The sequence below is a fragment of the Delphinapterus leucas genome, chromosome X (assembly GCF_059928025.1).
Source record: "Delphinapterus leucas isolate spDelLeu-1000000601 "Yukka" chromosome X, BTC_Dleu_Yukka2, whole genome shotgun sequence".
Taxonomy (NCBI): Eukaryota; Metazoa; Chordata; class Mammalia; order Artiodactyla; family Monodontidae; genus Delphinapterus; species Delphinapterus leucas.
This window is the reverse complement of record NC_143150.1, coordinates 71,829,555-71,847,192: the sequence shown is the minus strand read 5'-3', so window position 1 is coordinate 71,847,192 and position 17,638 is coordinate 71,829,555. Positions and strand designations below refer to the sequence as shown.

At 51.7% G+C, this 17,638-nt stretch overlaps 3 protein-coding genes across 4 annotated transcripts; 1 reads left to right on the top strand and 2 right to left on the bottom strand.

Annotated features, from left to right (window-relative positions):
* Positions 1-2,127: 2,127 nt before the first annotated feature.
* On the top strand, positions 2,128-9,082 carry FOXO4 (forkhead box O4). Its single transcript, XM_022561039.3, has 3 exons — positions 2,128-3,013; positions 6,414-7,479; positions 7,802-9,082. The coding sequence occupies exons 1-3, from the start codon at positions 2,549-2,551 to the stop codon at positions 7,807-7,809; spliced, it is 1,539 nt and encodes a 512-aa protein (XP_022416747.1). The 5' UTR covers positions 2,128-2,548; the 3' UTR covers positions 7,810-9,082.
* A 191-nt stretch (positions 9,083-9,273) lies between these two features.
* CXHXorf65 (chromosome X CXorf65 homolog) lies at positions 9,274-12,031 on the bottom strand. The gene is made up of 4 exons (XM_089904414.1): positions 11,301-12,031; positions 10,964-11,098; positions 10,561-10,629; positions 9,274-10,102 (listed from the first exon to the last, which is right to left on the bottom strand). The coding sequence occupies exons 1-4, from the start codon at positions 11,461-11,463 to the stop codon at positions 9,690-9,692; spliced, it is 780 nt and encodes a 259-aa protein (XP_089760540.1). The 5' UTR covers positions 11,464-12,031; the 3' UTR covers positions 9,274-9,689.
* Positions 12,032-12,181: 150 nt separating this feature from the next.
* IL2RG (interleukin 2 receptor subunit gamma) lies at positions 12,182-15,801 on the bottom strand. 2 transcript variants are annotated; one of them, XM_022561077.2, is made up of 8 exons: positions 15,606-15,801; positions 15,234-15,387; positions 14,838-15,025; positions 14,494-14,633; positions 13,927-14,089; positions 13,253-13,367; positions 12,936-13,005; positions 12,182-12,594 (listed from the first exon to the last, which is right to left on the bottom strand). In XM_022561077.2, exons 1-8 carry the CDS (start codon positions 15,799-15,801, stop codon positions 12,418-12,420), a joined length of 1,203 nt encoding a protein of 400 aa, XP_022416785.2. In that variant the 3' UTR covers positions 12,182-12,417. The 2 variants fall into 2 exon arrangements, with proteins under 2 accessions (XP_022416785.2, XP_022416783.2); XM_022561075.2 differs by having other exon boundaries at positions 12,184-12,594; positions 15,582-15,801.
* Between the last annotated feature and the right edge of the window lie 1,837 nt (positions 15,802-17,638).

Below are 17,638 nucleotides of genomic sequence, written 5' to 3'. Positions count from 1 at the left end.
TGCGGCCTCTGAAAAACTTCAGGTGGTATGGCTTTACAACCGTGATGGGAGGAAAGCCTGGTCATCACAGAGCACGTATCAAACAACACTGCCAGTGGTATAATGCTAGGCACTATACAGATAAGTTAAATTACAGTCTCTACCCCTAGGAGCCTGTCGTCTAACAGGAAAAATGGGACATGGCCAGGCAGTAAATAAATATGATACATTTATTAAAACGTTGTCAAATGCACAAGTGCAATGGTCACTCGATTCCTGACCTCATTCATTTGACAAACATTTATTGAATGTCTGTTATGTGGGCTCACAGAGATACATAAAACTTGTCTCTGCCTTCAAGGAGTTCACAGTTTAGTGAAAGAGACATGCATACACATAAGCAAATAATTACAGTATAATATGGTTTATGCTATATAACATAAGCCTGCACAAAATGCTTGGGAATGCATAAGACAGAGAACTAACTGTACGTGAGGGAGACCAGGAAGGCTGAGTAAGAGTTTTCCAGAATAAGAGACTTGGGGAAGGGATGATGAGAGGGAGGACATCCCAGGATGTGGAGGGAAAGGTGTAAAAGGGTATGTGTGGCATTTCCAGGAAATAGTGCGAAACTCGAACTGGTCAGAACTTAATGTGCCCAGTGAAAGAGGAAGCAGGAAAGGTGGCCTGAATCTGAAGAGACCTAAATGCCTTGCTAAGGAGTTTGAACTTTATCACATAGGCAATGGGGAAAATCAAAGGAAGTTTTAAGCAGGGAAATGCTATGATCACATATAGGTGATATTCCAGTTCTCCTGCCTCCTAGCTATGTGACTTTGGGCAAGTCACTAAATCTCTGAGCATTAGTGTCTTCGTCTGGAAAATGGGGATGACAGGGGTACCTACCTCACAGGGTTGATTTGAGGAGTAAAGGAGCTAGTTTATATAAAGCAGTCAGCACAGCGCCCCGCACATAATAAGTGCTCCATAAATTTTAGTTATTACCAGGAGTGTTTCTTAGAAAGGTTACTTTGTTGACAGCACAGAACATAAACTGCAGTTGGGAAAAGATTCGTGGTGGGAGGTCTGATTAAGACGATGCTGCAATTTAGTCCGGTGATAAATAAGATCCTGAACTGGGATTTGGATGTGGGAGGTTAGGGAGATGAAAAGATGAAGGGTAAATCTAGCTTAGGAGACTGGGTAGATTAGGACAACCATTAACCAAATTCAGAGATAAGAGTATCCAGAGGATAGGGGTGTGGGTGCAGGAACAGATAATGAGTTCTGTTTGGAACCTGTTGAATGAGAAGTGAAGCCGCCGAAGATGGGAACCTGGAGAATATCAATATTTGAGGAGAGGCCAGAAGAGCCAGTGGAGAAAACTGGTTAGCAACCGCACTATCAATGGGAACTGCGTATGGGGAGTCGAGAGTGGTGGGGGAGACACCATCATCGGCTAACCATTTGTTTATGTTCCCCAAGCCCTCCGCCCATCTCCTCAACACGAAAACAAGCCTATTCTTTAGTCAGTTCTTTGCTTCGTGCTTCTCGGTTTTCTGCTTCTTGCAGAGACCGCATTTTTTCCTTTTGCCCTCTTCTGATGGAAAGACGGAACGGTCCACGCTCATCTAGGCGATCCCGAATCACAAGGGAGGAGGGGGGAAGGGGAGAAAAGGAAGAAAATGATTTTTAAAGAAAAGAAAAAGTCCGCGACGACCTCTAATAATTAATGTTCCCCCTCTCTATATCCTGCCACGCCGCTCTCCTGCCACCCAGATCGGGCTCCTGGCCGCGAAGTAGGACGGGAGATGTAGTCCCCAAGTCCGACCAGGCTGGCACGACTAGAGAACTCTGTTTCCCAACCCGCTCTCCAGGCGCGTGCGCAGATGGCTGCCCCGGCGAGTGGTAAACAGAGACGTCAGGCGGGGGCCGCAGCTTGGAGCAAAACAAAAGGGAAACCCGGGGGGCGGGGGGTGGGGGGGTTTGATAGGGGGATTGGTGCGGGAACTCGAGAGGCTGGGGCCGCGGGGACGTGGACCCGAGTAAGAGCTGGGGGGGAGGGAAGAGGCGGGGGGAGGGGGAGTCAGGGGAGGGGCGAGTGACGCGGGGGAGCGGGGCGTGGGGGAGGGCAGTGATCCGGGTGGAGGAAATTCGGGAGGAGTGTCCGGGGGGCAGCAACTTAAAAGGGGGAGGGAACTGCGGCTAAAGAGACGTTCGGTGATGGGAGCGCGATTTGTGAGGGGATACGGTGCCTCAGGTTTAAAAGAGCAGGAAGCTGAGTGAGAGGTTGGGGAAAAAGTGCCTTCGCTAGGCGAAGGTTACAGGTGGTGTCTCGGAAAGAGCTCCGAGGCTGCAGGCTGTAGTGGAGGAGAGGATCAGAGAACTAACTGTGTGCAAGGGACAGCTTAGGGGCTAGCGTCCAGGGGCGAGGGGGAAGTTCGAGACTTTCTGAGGACTGGCAGGAATGTGCCTCCTGGCCCTCGGTGCTTCCCCCCTGGGGGGAGGCATCGCGAGGGACTGTGGCAGGCTCCTCTGAACGCTGAGCGGCGGAGGTCCAACTCCACGTATGGATCCAGTGAATGAGAATTCAGCCAGAGAGGCTGCCGCGCTCGTAGACCTCGATCCCGACTTCGAACCCCAGAGCCGTCCCCGCTCCTGCACCTGGCCCCTTCCCCGACCAGAGCTCGCTCCCGAGCCGTCCGAGCCGGCCGAGGTGGAGTCAGGTCTGGGAGAGAAGGTACACACGGAGGGGCGCTCGGAGGGGCGCTCCCAGCCGACCCTGTTGCCCTCCCGGCTCCCTGACCCGGCAGGGGGCCCCCAGCCTGGGATCCTGGGGGCCGTAACAGGTCCTCGGAAGGGAGGCTCCCGCCGGAATGCCTGGGGAAATCAGTCATATGCAGAACTCATCAGCCAGGCCATTGAAAGCGCCCCCGAGAAGCGACTGACACTCGCCCAGATCTATGAGTGGATGGTCCGCACAGTGCCCTACTTCAAGGACAAGGGTGACAGCAACAGCTCAGCAGGATGGAAGGTAACTATGACCCCCTTACCTCCGTCCCAATACCCGTCTGCTCCTGGTCCCCCCAGTCTCCTTACCTCTACTCTGGGGCCCCTTTTACACCCCTAGCCCAGAGGTCCACCTTCCGTCGTCATTTAGACAAACATTTACTTAAGACATAGTATATGCCGCTGGGTGCTTGATGCTGGAGGATCACAGATGAATAAGACACTGTCCTTGCCCTGGAGAAAATTGAATTCTCTGCTCACTGCTCAACACTCCCAGCACTTTGGCTTGGCCTGCCCCAAACACTTATCCCCACAGAGAAGTCTTTATCCTATGTACAGCAGGAACTGTGTGGATTCCCCACAGGAACCTAGCCTTCCCTCCTCCCCCACCTCCCACCCCAACACCTTTTCTCCCATTCCTGTGGGATCACTTGGATTCCCTGCTTGCCTCCCAATACCTCAGGGTAGAAGTACTGTTCTAGGACTCTGCTACCCAAGAAGATGGAGTGAAGTGGCGAAAGGTAAAAAGAGTGATATCCATGTGGTAAGGTAGCAGATCTTATGCACTAAGAAAAAAGGGTGGGCTGCCTCGGTTTACCCTATATAATGCCAAGAAACTCTCCTTAGTAAGGGGCTATCCAAGTTGTGGGGGGAAGTTTTCATTTACTGTTGAGGAATATTTACAGAAAAAATAGATAGGGCTCTGACTTCAGAGCACAAGGTTGGGAGCTCCCTTGGCCTTCCACGAGGAAACTGCGAGGAAAGATCTCGCTAGATGCTCTGAAAGCTTGTCCTGAGAAATATGGGACTCTAATCACAAGATTTGGGAGCTTTAACTCCTATTGACGCCTTGTGCCCCCATAGGTGGTGAGATCAGCATGCAAGGAAATGCAGAGGGTTGAGTGAGCAGAGGAGGGTCTTCTCCTAGGTATAAGAGATCAAGGGATCGGATCCGCAGTATCCCTAGGGGTTGGGCAGAACAGAAAGCAGGACAGCTGACTGAGACCCTTGGCACTATTTCTGGGTAGACTGCCACACCACAGTCTCAGCTCATACAGAGCTCCCCTCCTTGGACCCAGCCTACACAGCTGTTTTTCTTTTCTCTTAGGTTCATTTTCCAGGGTAGAAGAAATAACCATGAGTTGTTAGTTATGCTGTGGTAGTGTAGTCCCTCCTTAGAATTTACACTTGTACGGGGTTTTTTAGTTTACAAAGTAATTAAAAATTTTAATTTCATTTATCTTCACAGCAATTCTGAGATTCCACATTTTGCATATTAGGAAACTAAGGTACAGAAAGGTTAGGAAACTTGCCAAAATCGATAGAATGAGGACTTGAACTCAGGTCTAACTATAAATCATATGCTCTTTCTGCTAATCCATGCTGCCATGGAATGATGGCAAAGTCAAATCAGGCCAAATCTGGGGCCTCCAAGGCCCTCACCTCCCACTCCCCACCCCCACCCCACTCCAAGGGGGAGACCTCAAGACTGAGCTGGCTTCCCTGGTGATGTGCCAAGGTTACTACCACTCCACCAGGGGGCGGCACTCACCTAGAACAAGAAGGCTTAATTTAGGTGGCTGGGGGAGCAATTAGCAGTCACCCCCCTTCCAACAGGTTAGAACGGTAGGCTTCTAGGGAGCCGACCTCTCCAGGTAGGAGGCTGTACAATGTACTAGTTCCAAGGCCTAAAGAAGAGAGGATGAACAAATGGCACTCGTGGGTACTGAGTAGTAGGGAAAGGAATGAGCCTTCTCAGTAGACCCAGAGTTAGAGGATGGGAAGGCAGGGGGTGCGGGGGGGGGCGGAAATCACAGTGCCAAAAGTCACTGTGGTTCTCAGTTACTAAGAGCCCAGGCTGGATGGACAAGTGTGATTCCTTGAAGGAACCAAAAACATTAACGCAGCCAGAGGAGTTGGAATGCCATTACTACAGACAATGACTTCTAAAGAGCCCTGGAGCAAGAGGCTGCTTAAGCATCTTTCCCCAGGGAAAGGGTCTCCTTATCTAGAGCATCAGTCTGAAACACACGAAGTGATTTCTGACTGTCCATAGCCTCAACCTGCTAGTTGCTCTAAGCCCTTCTGGGCTCCTCCCAAGTTTCTAAACACTAAAGACCTTCATGTGGGAGGTCAAATGCCTCTAAGGTTGGAGATCCTATGCACAAATTCCTGAGGAGAAGTGGGGAAAAGGAGGTAGGAAAGTGAAGGGAGGTTCCTGGAGGGTGGGGTGGGGCGGACACAAAAGGATGGTGTAACTAGCCTGGAGCAGCCAGTAGAAATAAGCTGCTCTGGGGGCTCAAGAAGCTGCCAATCTCAGCTCCCTGGGCCCCTGGAGAAAAAAAACTTATCTCTAGCAGAAAATCAGCAGCGAGGGAGGAAGGAAGAACACAGCTTCTAATACTCAAGGCACTCAAGAGCTGACGGAGCCTCAAGGGGAGATTCACCATCCGTCACCAGAGGGCCACCCACCAATCAGGCAACAAATATTGATTATGTACTGGGAGATTGGCACTCTGAGGGGGGCACTGCTGGGGGCTGCCCACCTGGACAACATGTCCTGGCGTTTACACTTGATAGGACAAATTACTTGAAACCATAAACAGCATAATATAGATTGGGGAAATTTGCGTGGAACAGATGAAAAATGCTGTACAAGAAATTTGGCTGCAGAAGTCAAGCAACCGCTTTAGAAAAGAGAGAGGACTTCAGCTTGATCTTGACGAGCTAGTAGAATTTAGAGAGGGGGGAGATCCTTCCCCGGACAAGGAGGGAGGGAGGGGAGGGATGGGCCTGGTGTTTTTGAGGCACAGAGAGAAGCCTGGCCTGAATGTGCTTGAGGGTGTGTGTCCAGGAATTGGGAGAAATCAGAAAAAAGGAATCTGCCGATCCTATAGAGAGTCGGGGCCCAAATGCCCTGTACAGAGTGGAGCACCAGCCTTGCTGAGGTTCCAGCCCCTCAGCCAGTTCCGAGGACCGGCTCAGGACAGGGTGGGTCTGTCCTGGGCTGCTGTTGCGCCACTGTCCTGTAAATTCCACCCAAGCCTGCACTCAAGGAAAGGGGTGGAGCTGTGGAACGCTCTTTCCCACTTGAGCCTAGTTCTTGCTGAACCAGGAGTGCGTCTTCTCAACGCCCACAAGCCCCAGACAGCCACCAGAGACTTGGGAGGGGTAGAGTGCTGTGAGCTCTTGGGGGGGGGGTGCGGGGAGGGGGGCACGGTGCCCTCTGAGTAGCTCATTGCTCGGGTGGGAACTGTGTGTGGTCTCATCCCCTGCCACCACCCCCCACCCCTACCTTTGCCTCTTTTCCCCCTGGATTTGACTAGCTTTGCGTCTCCAGGAATGCCCCCGCTGCATCCCAGTGTCCTTTTAGACTGCACTGCCAGCCGCTGACCTTCCTTTCCTGTTGCCTCTGCCCCCTCCAGAACTCGATCCGCCACAACCTGTCCCTGCACAGCAAGTTCATCAAGGTTCACAACGAGGCTACCGGCAAGAGCTCTTGGTGGATGCTGAATCCAGAGGGAGGCAAGAGTGGCAAGGCGCCCCGCCGCCGGGCAGCCTCCATGGATAGCAGCAGCAAGCTGCTCCGGGGCCGCAGCAAGGCCCCCAAGAAGAAACCAGCTGTGCTGCCAGCTCCGCCCGAAGGTGCCACTCCGAGGAGCCCTGTTGGCCACTTTGCCAAGTGGTCAGGCAGCCCTTGCTCTCGAAACCGCGAGGAAGCTGATGTGTGGAGCACCTTCCGTCCACGAAGCAGTTCCAATGCTAGCACTGTCAGCACCCGGCCCTCCCCCAGGAGGCCAGAGCCTGAGGTGCTGGCGGAAGAGGAAATGCCAGCCTCGGCCAGCAGCTATGCTGGGGGTGTCCCTCCCACCCTAAAAGAAGATCTGGAGCTGTTAGATGGGCTCAATCTCACATCTCCCCATTCCCTGCTGTCTCGGAGCAGCCTCTCTGGCTTCTCTTTGCAGCATCCTGGGGTTTCAGGCCCTTTACACACCTACAGCACCTCCCTCTTCAGCCCAGCAGAGGGGCCCCTGTCAGCAGGAGAAGGGTGCTTCTCAAGCTCCCAGTCCCTGGAGGCCCTGCTCACCTCTGATACGCCACCACCTCCTGCTGATGTCCTCATGACCCAGGTAGATCCCATTCTGTCCCAGGCTCCGACACTTCTGTTGCTGGGGGGGATACCTTCCTCCAGTAAGCTAGGCACAGGGGGTGGCCTGTGTCCTAAGCCCCTAGAGGCTCCAGGCCCCAGTGGTCTGGTTCCCACCCTTCCGATGATAGCACCAGCACCGCCTCCAGTCATGGCGGGTGCTCCCGTCCCCAAGCCCCTGGGGGCTCCTGTGCTCACACCTCCTACTGAAGCTCCAAGCCAAGACCGAATGCCTCAGGATCTCGATCTTGATATGTACATGGAGAATCTGGAGTGTGACATGGATAACATCATCAGTGACCTCATGGATGGGGGCGAAGGACTGGACTTCAACTTTGAGCCAGGTACGGCACCGCCGAATCACGGTAGCATCTCACAACCTATAGCTCCTCCTAGGTGTCCAGCTAGTCCTGTGATTGAGCAAAGGAGAGCTAGAACAAGGGATAGCTGGAGGTCCCGGGGAATTGGAAGGGCGATGTCATGTTAGAGTGGCATAGTTTCCAGATGGGACCTCCAGGCCCCTCAGCAGTGCTCACCCCTACAAGGTAGCATGTGAGAGGTGGGGAAGGGGCCGTCTCTGTTTTCCTTGGTGTGGATCTTGATGGTGGAAAGTTGTCATGCCCCAGATGAGCCTCTTACGTTGTCCTCCGTTTTCTCTTCCCACAGATCCCTGAGCCATTGGCTGGCAGCTTTATTCCCTGCTTCAGAGACGGAGCCAGGCGTGCCCATATCCACTCTTTACCCTTGACCCCTCCCTGGGAATTTAGGACCCTGCTTTAGAGCTAGGGTAGGGTCTGCTCACCTGGGTGTTGAGGAAATTATAAAGCTGGGGGTGGGGAGGGAAAGGGGAGGGGGAAAGGGAGAGGGTTTATTCTCACTGTGCCAATTAGGGGGTAAGGCCCCCCTCTCAGGAGCCATCCTTGGGCCCCCCCCATTCCCACCCCATAGGTTTTGTAGCAGGGGCGGGCAGTACAGTTGGAAATGTGAAGTCACCAGTGGCCTTACCCCTGCCTTTGGGAGCAGGATTTTTTGTAGAGTCTTATCTGAGCTGGTCCAGGCTGGGTTGAGCCTGGGATTTTTATGCAGTGGCCCCTTGGGCCAGTGGTGTGGGACTGGCGGGGGGGGGGTGGTAATGGGGAGCCGGAAGGGCCGAGGTCTGAAGCCTGGAGTGGCTCACCAGGCCAAATCACCCTTGGACGGCTACAGATAACAGAAAGGCTTTTTATAAACTTTTAAAGAAATATAAACACAAATATAGAGTTTTTAACAGTGGCAAGGTGCTAGTGATGGGGAGAATGCTTTTTTCTTTCTGAAGGCTTTGTCATAGTGACCTGATGCAAACACTACAGACATTACTCCGGGAAACATGGGGGAAATAGGGGAGAGAACCCCAGGTCAGCAGAGAGCAGGGGGCAAGGGGAAGAGCTCCCGTGAGGACCAGGTGTAAAACATGGCCTACACGGAACTAGCTTGGAGTTTCCCTAAGCCAGGTCCCCTCACTCTGTCACCTTGTGCCTGGGAGTGTGGTGTTGGGGCACAGTCACACTCTCGTGTGACCCCCTGTGGGTTCGTGCTATGGTGGGAGAGTGTGTTGAGGGCCAGGAATGAGTTTGTGGCCTGGGAAGGGGGTGGGAGGGGGAAGAAGAGAAGGAGGGAAGGATTTAGGGTGGTAAAGTTAGGCACAGAGACCTCCCTGTTCAAGGCCCCAGACAGCTGTCCCTGCCCTTCTTCCCCTTGCCTGACTGCAGGGGTTATGTGGAAGTGTGTGCAGTAGCAGGCAGGGGGAGGGGCGGAACAGGGAAAGGAGAGCTGGGGAGCTTGGCTGAGGGTCTGGGAAATGAGCAGGGATGGAGGGGAATGTGGATCAGGTTTACTAGCACCTGCTAGGAAAGGCCATCTGGGGCTCCTTCTCCACCCTAGCCCCCAAAGCAGCCCCTCCCCCAGTCCCTGCTGTGGGTTCCCATCATTTCCTGTGTCAGCGCCTGGCCTACCCAGATTGTATCATGTGCTAGATTGGAGTGGGGAAGTGTGTCAAATCAATAAATGAATAAATTCAATAAATGCCTATAACCAGCTCTGGTTTCTGCTGCCTCGCTGTTCCCCGCGGATAGCGGAGGGGGAGGTAGGGACTGCCCAGAGGCAGACTGATGGGGGGTGGGGGAATTTCAGACGGGGACTTGGTGGAGTGTGGCGGGGGGGGGATGCCCATCCGTCACCTAACCCCAGCAGGAGTAGGCGGGCTGTGATAGGCCTCCCAGGCGGAGGTAGTCTGGTTGGAGAAGACCCCACCCCCCACTCTGTCCCTCAAAGGCTCATTGTGCTAGACTTCGCTGTCTTTCCTCACCCCCACCCATGTGCTTGCCCTCGCTGCTCCTACCCACCCTGAGAGCCTCCACAATGCCTGGCGCAGACTTAAGCCTTGGTGCAGATATTGGGAGAAGAAGTCTTTCTAGAAAAAAGGAACCTCACATTAAATGCCAGTAATTTCATACCTAGTATTGCTGCTCTCACTTGGTCACTTTATTTTGCTGGCGACGTTTATCCCTACTATGGATTAAGTTCGCTCTGGTCTTAAGTGGACCACTGCGAGTGGTCCTTTCTCCATCTGAGTGTCCTGATGATTTGGACTGGAAAAGGATAGGGTCAGTAAGTAGAGAAAGAGGCCCCTGCAGGGAAGCTTTCTACAAACTAGGACCGAAGGCAGGACAAAAGAGGTGAGAGGCAGGTCTTGGGCATGGATGTTGGATTTGGAAAGGAAATTCATCCCAGAGGGCCAGGGTGGAGGAGCCTTCGGTAGACTGGCGGGGAAAGGAGGTTGCTGAGACAGACCATGTTTGGGAAGGCTTACTGGGAGTTTCACTGACGATTTCACTGACGATTCACTTGGAGCGACTTTCTTGGCTTCTTGTCTTCTAAGCATTTTTATTTGACCCCTCCGCAGGAGGTCACATTGTGTATGCAAGGCATCTAGGAACCAGGAAAAGGCACCCTCACCTCTGAGGACTGGAGAACTTCCCTTCCCATCCTGTCCCTCCCATCATTCAAATGATCAGTTGGAGTAACCGGGCCTAAAGCTAGGCTGAGGAGTGACCTGAAGGTGCCCGAGCTTTGCTCTTTTCAGTGGCAATCAGGACACCAAGACCCCAAGAGCGAAAGGTGAAGGGAAAGATGGGAATGATGTGGTGGGGATAGGGAGATGTACTGAGGAGATGGCTGAGAAACAGAGAGGAGGGATGAGCGACACAGGCACACTGCACCTGGTTTGAGCTAAACATCCCTTCTGAAGTGGCCCTAGACCCTATTCCCCTTTTCCTAGGATCTTGTGATCCTGCCTGATGGACTACACCAGCCCCACCCTATATTCTCCATCACCCACCATTATACAGTACCCTCCATGTGCCTTCTTCCTCCATCATGCTCCTTACCAATTAGCTTGGGTTCTGGGTTCTTCAGGAGGGGCACAAAAGCTCTGTAGACATTCTCAAATACAGTTCCTGTGAACACGGCAGTGCACGATCCCCAGTCCCCGTCGCCCAGCCTCCACCCTTCCAAAGCCCAAGATTTCAGGACCCTAACACTCAACACTACCTTGAGCTGGTGTAACTTATTTTCTCCCCTCTGGTCCATCCCTAAGTCAGGTCAGGGGAGGGGGGGGAGCGGTGCATAGAATGTGCTAACCTAACCAATGTCATAGAGGCAGTGCCCTTCCTTAGGCTGACTAGAGACGGTCAATTTGGATCTGGTTTAGGGGCCCTATTTGAAGGACCAGGTCCACAGTCCATCTTTGGGGCCTTGCTCTATCTCTGGGGAATGCTCCCAAGCCGCTACCTGCTAACCCACGCTCCACCCTGCAAACGTAGTAGGTGTTTCGAGCTGTAAGGAATTTGTTGGCATAGTCTCCAAGGGTCTTCTTCAGGAAAAACAACTGCATTGTCCCCATTGCATCACACAAATCGATGGTGTCTGGAGGGAGACCACAGGGTAATTGGGGCAGCTAAGGAGGGAGAGAGGGAGCAAAAGAGGCCAGTGATCCTATTCAGAACGTGTTGGAGGAAGCTGTCTGGATTCAAGGAGCTCTCTTCTTGGCAGGAGGAGGACTTGACGGCTAGAGATGACCCTGCTACTTCTGATCCTTGGCCATGAGTCTCCTCCCCACACTCCTCACCTGTTTTAGGCACCCCCACTTCATGATGGACATAATGCAGCAACAGGAGGACAGAACAATTAGTATTGGCCAGAAACTGCTGATTATCTGAGAAGAGATGGCACGGGGTATGTGGTCCTTCCGCAGTTATACCACCTCTGTGATCTCCACTGCCCTCCAACATCCCCAACCCTACACATAGACATCAGCTATGTGATACCCCTCACCTCCATGTTTGATAAAGATGAACATGCTCTGAAGATCTTCTCATTCTTCAGAGAGTCTTAATAAGTCATGGCAGAAGGAGGGTGTTCTAGAGGCCTTGGGGGGCCAAGTGGGCCCATAAGGTCGGGGGACTGGAGAGGAAGATGGATTAAATTGGCTGAGGAGGTCCAGACTGTGCAAACAGGAGAGAGCTATGGGCAGTTGTGGATAAGCAGCATCCCTAGGGGTAGGGCCTGAGGCTGCAGCTGAGGGATTATGAGGTCAGAAGTGGTATGTGTGACAGAAGGTGAGGTAAGGCTAAGGAAAGAAGAACCTGGGTGGGGTCTATAAAAGATTTGTTAAAATGGGGGCAACGACAACAACAGAAGAAAATGGGGGCAGCGTGGTAAATCTAACTCTAAACTGGCCCTTAGAAGGAGTGTAGGACACCTAGAGAAAAGTCCGTTTCTGGAACAGCACTCTTTTCGAGTGAGTCTGTAGTGCCGCTGCCTCCGCGGCATGAGTCCACCGCGCCTCTTTCCTCCCCTCGGCACCATGCCTCCCACCTGCACTGCACCCCACGTTTCCATTGCTCCCCCCCCCCAACAGCAGACTTCCTTGATGATTATCAACAGAACTTTTATTTCTCATTCGTTTCTGGAACAGTTGAAGGGTAGATGGAAAGGGGGAGGGAGGGAGGGACAGCAGAAGCAATGCTGTGAGGAGGAAGGGCTGGGCTGGGGGAGATGAGAAACATGGACAGGGCAAAGGGGCAATTCTCAAGTAGGAGATATTGAATGAGAAGGCAGTTATAGGGGGCACAAAATTCAAAATCAGCCACAGGGGGGCGAGGTGAGCCCTGGACCCAGGTTGGTTGGACGAGGGCAAGTTAGTAAAATTTAAGGCTACAGGGCCCTGGGGTTCTGTCAGGGTGTCAGGGCTCAGGTTTCAGGGTGTAACATGGAGGAGCCCAGTAGGGGCTATGCTGGCTGCAGGGGGAGCCCCCAGGCCCTTCCCCTCCTTTTGGGGGGATCTCACTGACGTGGCAAAGCCGTTCACTGTAGTCTGGCTGCAGACTTTCTGCCAGTCCCTTAGACACACCACTCCAGGCCTAAAGACAGATATCTCCAGGTCAGGGCTCAATTAGGAGCAGGAAGTAGAAGACCCAGGCTCTGTGCCAGGGGAACTCTCCCAAGAGCTGCAACCACTGTGATTACAGAAGGGACACACACACTCCTGGGCCCTCAATACCACTGTTTCCATCTGCCTCAACCAATCTAGGATCAGTTCTTCTGGGTGTCTCTCTGCGTCTAGCCTATCCCCCAACTGGTCGGCCACATCCTGTTAGTGCAGGCCTCCCTCCCCTCCCCTCTGCCCCCCATGCTCTGTCTGTCTAGCTGGCAGGCAGTTGGCCATTGACAGACTGCAGTCTGCCTATGACAATGTTCTCACCGAAAAGTTCCCGTGGTATTCAGTAACCAGATCCTCTAGGTTCTTGAGGGTAGGAATTCGGGGCATCGTCCTGAGTGGGGAGAAAGAGGGAGCAGGAACACATCGGTTACGCTCTTTTATTACCCTTCTCGCAGTTCTCCCACATGGAATGAAGCGATTCTGTGTTGTCTGCGCCTGCATCTTCCTTCCATCACCATGCCCACCTGGGTGATCCCTCATTCCTTACTGTCCCGCCCTCTACTCCTGGAGACCCGGTAACAACCCTCTTCCCCTATTCCCAGCCCCCACCTCATTTTTCTGGGATTCCGAATTCTCACCGTTCCAGCCAGCAGTACAAACAGATGAGGCTCACGATAAATGCCATGGGGACAACGGGGATCAGCACAGTTTTCCATGCAGACAACGAAAGAGTCTCAGGATTCTCAGGATTCTCTATGGAAAAGAGGAAAGGAAAAGAGACCGAACATTTGTAGCGCCCCTACTACGTGCCAACATTTAGAGCCCCAGCTTGGTGCCAGACACTGTGCCAGACGCTATCTGTATACTTAATCCTCATAACTCCTGAGCGGGGCGGGGAGCAATTATTATCTCCATTTTACAGATGAGGAAACAGAATCAAAGAGGTGAGTGATGTGCCCAAGGTCAAAGAGGTAGGAAGTGTCAGAGGCAGGTTTAAACCCTAGATTTGCCTGATTCCAAAGCCATCTTTACCATGCAGGCTTTCCGGGAATGCTGCAGGGAAATTTTATACATTCTGTATCCCCTTTGAGGACCCCCTCAGCCTCCTTCCCAATCCACCCCCCTACTGTAACAACACACTGATCCAACCCTACACAGAAAAATCCTGCTTCCTGGGGGTTGGAGTTGAACAGTGAGGGGAGATGAGCCACCAAGTTTGGGGGCTTAGGGGTAGGGAGGTAGGGCAAAAGACAGTGGTGCTAGAAAGGTTCCTGGGCTCATGGGTCGGGGTGATGCATTAGGCCCATTTTACCCTTTGAAGTATTGCTGCCCCAGTGAACGGGGCAGCTCCAGTCACTCCATTGCTGAGCGCTTCCACAGAGTGGGTTATAGCGGCTTCGAACACGGAACGTGTAGAATTTCTGTGCGTCCACGCTAGGCAGAGAGAAGCTATGTCTGTGATCCACGGCTTGTTCCTTGAGGAGAAAGAGGGTGAGGGAAAGATGGGTGTCTATAAAAGAAGGGAGAATGGAAACTGCTGCCCCCCACCCCCACCCCAGGTCATCTTCTGGTTCTTCCCAGTTTCTCCCTCTTCTCTTGACTGCTCAAGCCACACTGCTCCCTTCAGTGCCTAGAATTTAATGCCTCCTTAAAGGCTTGCCTTTGTTTACTTGCCTTTCTGGCTTTGGGAAGAGCATGGGTAGGGAAACCTTGAGGAAAACTCACTGGTGATGAGAGGGAAAGGAGTCAGAGGAGGGTGGAAGGTGGGCAGGGGAACTGGGAGGCACAGAACAGGAGCTGGGGATCAGACCTTCCTATTGGCTAATTGAATCCTTCATCCCCACTTGCTCAGCCTGAGCTGCTATCCCCACTCACTCACAGTCCAGCTGTGGTCCCGGTCACTCCGGTACTGCACCAGGTGCTCCAAACAATGGTCCAAGTGTCTGTTGCTCCAGCTCAGTTCTAGCTGGAATTCACTCAGGTTGCGAAGTGTCAGATTCTCTGGAGCCCAGGGGATCACTGGAGATATGTGTGCGTGTGTGGTCATTCCCCTGGCCTAGACAAGTCAGGATCCTGAAGGCAGTGCGCCTGAGCCCTCCTCCCTTCCCCATTCTATTCCTCGCCTCTTTTCTGCCCAAGTACCCTTATGGTGAAAGAACACTAGTTTATATACCCCTTTCCTCAATACCCCACAATATCCTTTGACCCTCCTTTCCAAATTACCCAGATCCTGCAGTTTTAGCAACTGTTCGGGCTGCCTCCTGTGTTCCCATGGGTCCTGGAGCTGGACAACAAATGTTTGGTAGAGATGGATCTCCTTTTTTCCAAACCAACAGCCAGAAGTGATCCCTTCAGAGAATAGATAGTGGCCACACTCTTGGAGTTTATCATCATCATTAAAGTTCTTGTACCTAGAGAAGGATTTCAAGGAAGAACAGTGAGGTAAACTTGGGTACTCCGGATTGCCACAGCCCAGCCTCAGCTCCTCTGAACTGACTTATGACTCACCCCAGGAGAAAACAGTGGGGAGCCTGGGATACTCTTGGCCCCCACGCAGTCTCTCACATCTAGCCCACCTCCTCTTCCTCCCCCTTGCGATTCCCTCTCCCCTTCTCATACCCATAATGCAGAGTCAGGTTGGTGCGCTGGGGCTCAGAGCTGCTGTTCCAGGTGCAATTCATGTACTCGACATTGAACACAAAACACTGAACCTTTGGGAGGGGCAGAGTGGAAACATTGAGGGTCCCAGCGGGTGTAGAGGTCAGGAAGAAGTCTAGGTTGGGGAGAAAATGAAGTGGGGGAGGGGAAGAGAAGACACGATGGTCAGAAGAAGCAGCGTGAGGCAGGGAACCCTTCCCCTTGCCCTCCCCATGGTACTCTTAAAACTCTGCCCGCATCCTTCTAATGTCCAGTGGCAGGTTCCAGAATTCAGTAGGACCCCTTCCCACAGCTTCCCTCCTCACCAACCTCCTCCAGTCCCAGGTTTCCCACCAGCTGTGATGTCTTCATTCCCATTGGGCGTGAGGACCTTTGGGTTCAGCCCCACCCCCAGCAGAGGCAGCTGCAGGAATAAGAGGGATCTGAGTGGCAATCGTGGCTTCAACATGGCGCTTACTCTTCGTTCCCTGGGTGTAGACTGTGTCAGGAACATGGGCCCCTTACCCACTACCCCTCCCCACCCACACATTTCCTTCTGTCATAACTTCCGGTGGAAAGAACCTTAGAAGCCAGGGCTTTACGGAGGGTGTGGTGAATGTGTGCTATGACACAGGCTAAATCCTCTGGGAGATTAGGTGTTAATCTAATCTGTAGAAGTAACACCACCACTGTAATGTGGTGTTAAGTAGAGACTAAAGCTGGGTATCCAATATTGTCACAGACCCAAGAAGCCTCAGACTACCTAGATCCTGGGAAGGATCTGCTCATCACCACCACCATTCCCGGCCACCTTCTCATCTAAATTATTTTATCCCATATAGTGGAGTGTCTGAACCTCCCTCCATCCTATGCTATGCTCCTTCCTTGGCTCAGTCACCCTGAAACCGCTATCAAAGCTCTATTGTCTTGGCTGGATGGAAATTGCAGTCTTGGCTCCCGTGGGCACATCTATAGCTATCTTTCCCCTGACCTTATCCAAACCAGAATAGCCACCCTTAGCTGTTGCGAGAGCTGGGTCCCCATTGTGACTGGTGAGGAGGTCTGACTTAGAAGTAGATTCTGGAAATGAAGGAACAACAATACTGCCTTCAAACTCCTCATCTTCCCCTGAATCTGCTTCTCTTCCCGTGTTCCGTATCTCAGTTAATGGTATCATCACTCTCTCAGTCACCCAGACGTCAAACCTCAAAGTCATCTTCGATTCCTCCGTCTCTCTCACCCTGAGAATCCTATCAGCTCTACTTCTGTTGTGTTTCTCCCAGTCGTGTCCTCCTTTCCATGACCACGGCCATGGTGCTAAATCAGCCTTTCATTCCCTCTAGTCACGATTAGTACTAGAACCCACTAACTGGCCTCCCTTTCTAAAGGCCCCCTGCTCTCTAACCCACTCTTCATTCTGTTGCCAGATGTATCTTCCCCCAAACGCAGAGCTGACTGGAGACACTATTTACATAAATAGTTTATTTAGTAAACATTTATTGAGCCTTTAATATGTGCCAGGCACTGTGCTTATGTTCTAACCCACCCTAATTTTCCGTGGGTTTAAATTCCTCAGGGTTAGCGCAAATGTTACCTCCTCCAATATGTCTTCCTCTCCCCAATCAGAATTAATTTGTCTTTCCATTGTGATTCAATAGCATTGTGTTATTGTTACTTTTATCTGTTATGTGCTAGTTTTATTATTTTTTATTTATTGTTATTTGTTACTTTTATTACAGCACTATATTTTCTCTAAAAGGCAATACCATCATAGAAAGAATATCAAGAGTCAAGAAAAGTATGATATCACTTATATGTGAAATCTAAAAAAATACAACAGGGAATTCCCTGGTGGTCCAGTGGTTAGGGCTCTGCGCTTCCACTGCAGGAGGCACGGGTTCCATCCCTGGTGGGGGAACTGCGGAACTAAGATCGTGCGAGCCACGCGGCCAAAAAAAAAAAAAAAAAAAGATAAAAAATACAACAAAGTAGTGAATATAACAAAAACGAAATAGATTCACAGATACAGAGAACAAACTAGGGGTTACCAGTGGGGAGAGGGAAGGGGGGAGGGGCAATATAGGGGTAGGGGACTAAGGTACAAACTATTATGTATAAAATGAGCTACAAGGATATATTGTACAACACGGGGAATATAGTCAATATTTTATAGTAATTATAAATGGAGTGTAAACTTTAAAAATTGTCAATCACTATGTTGTACACCTGTAACTGATATAATATTGTACATCGAATATACTGCAATTGAAAAAGGCAGGGAAAAAAAAGAACAGCAATGAGATGATACACTACTTTAAAGAGAGAGAGAGACAGAGACAAGAAAAAATCCTAGTCTCAGCTCTGTTACACAGTAGCCATATAATATA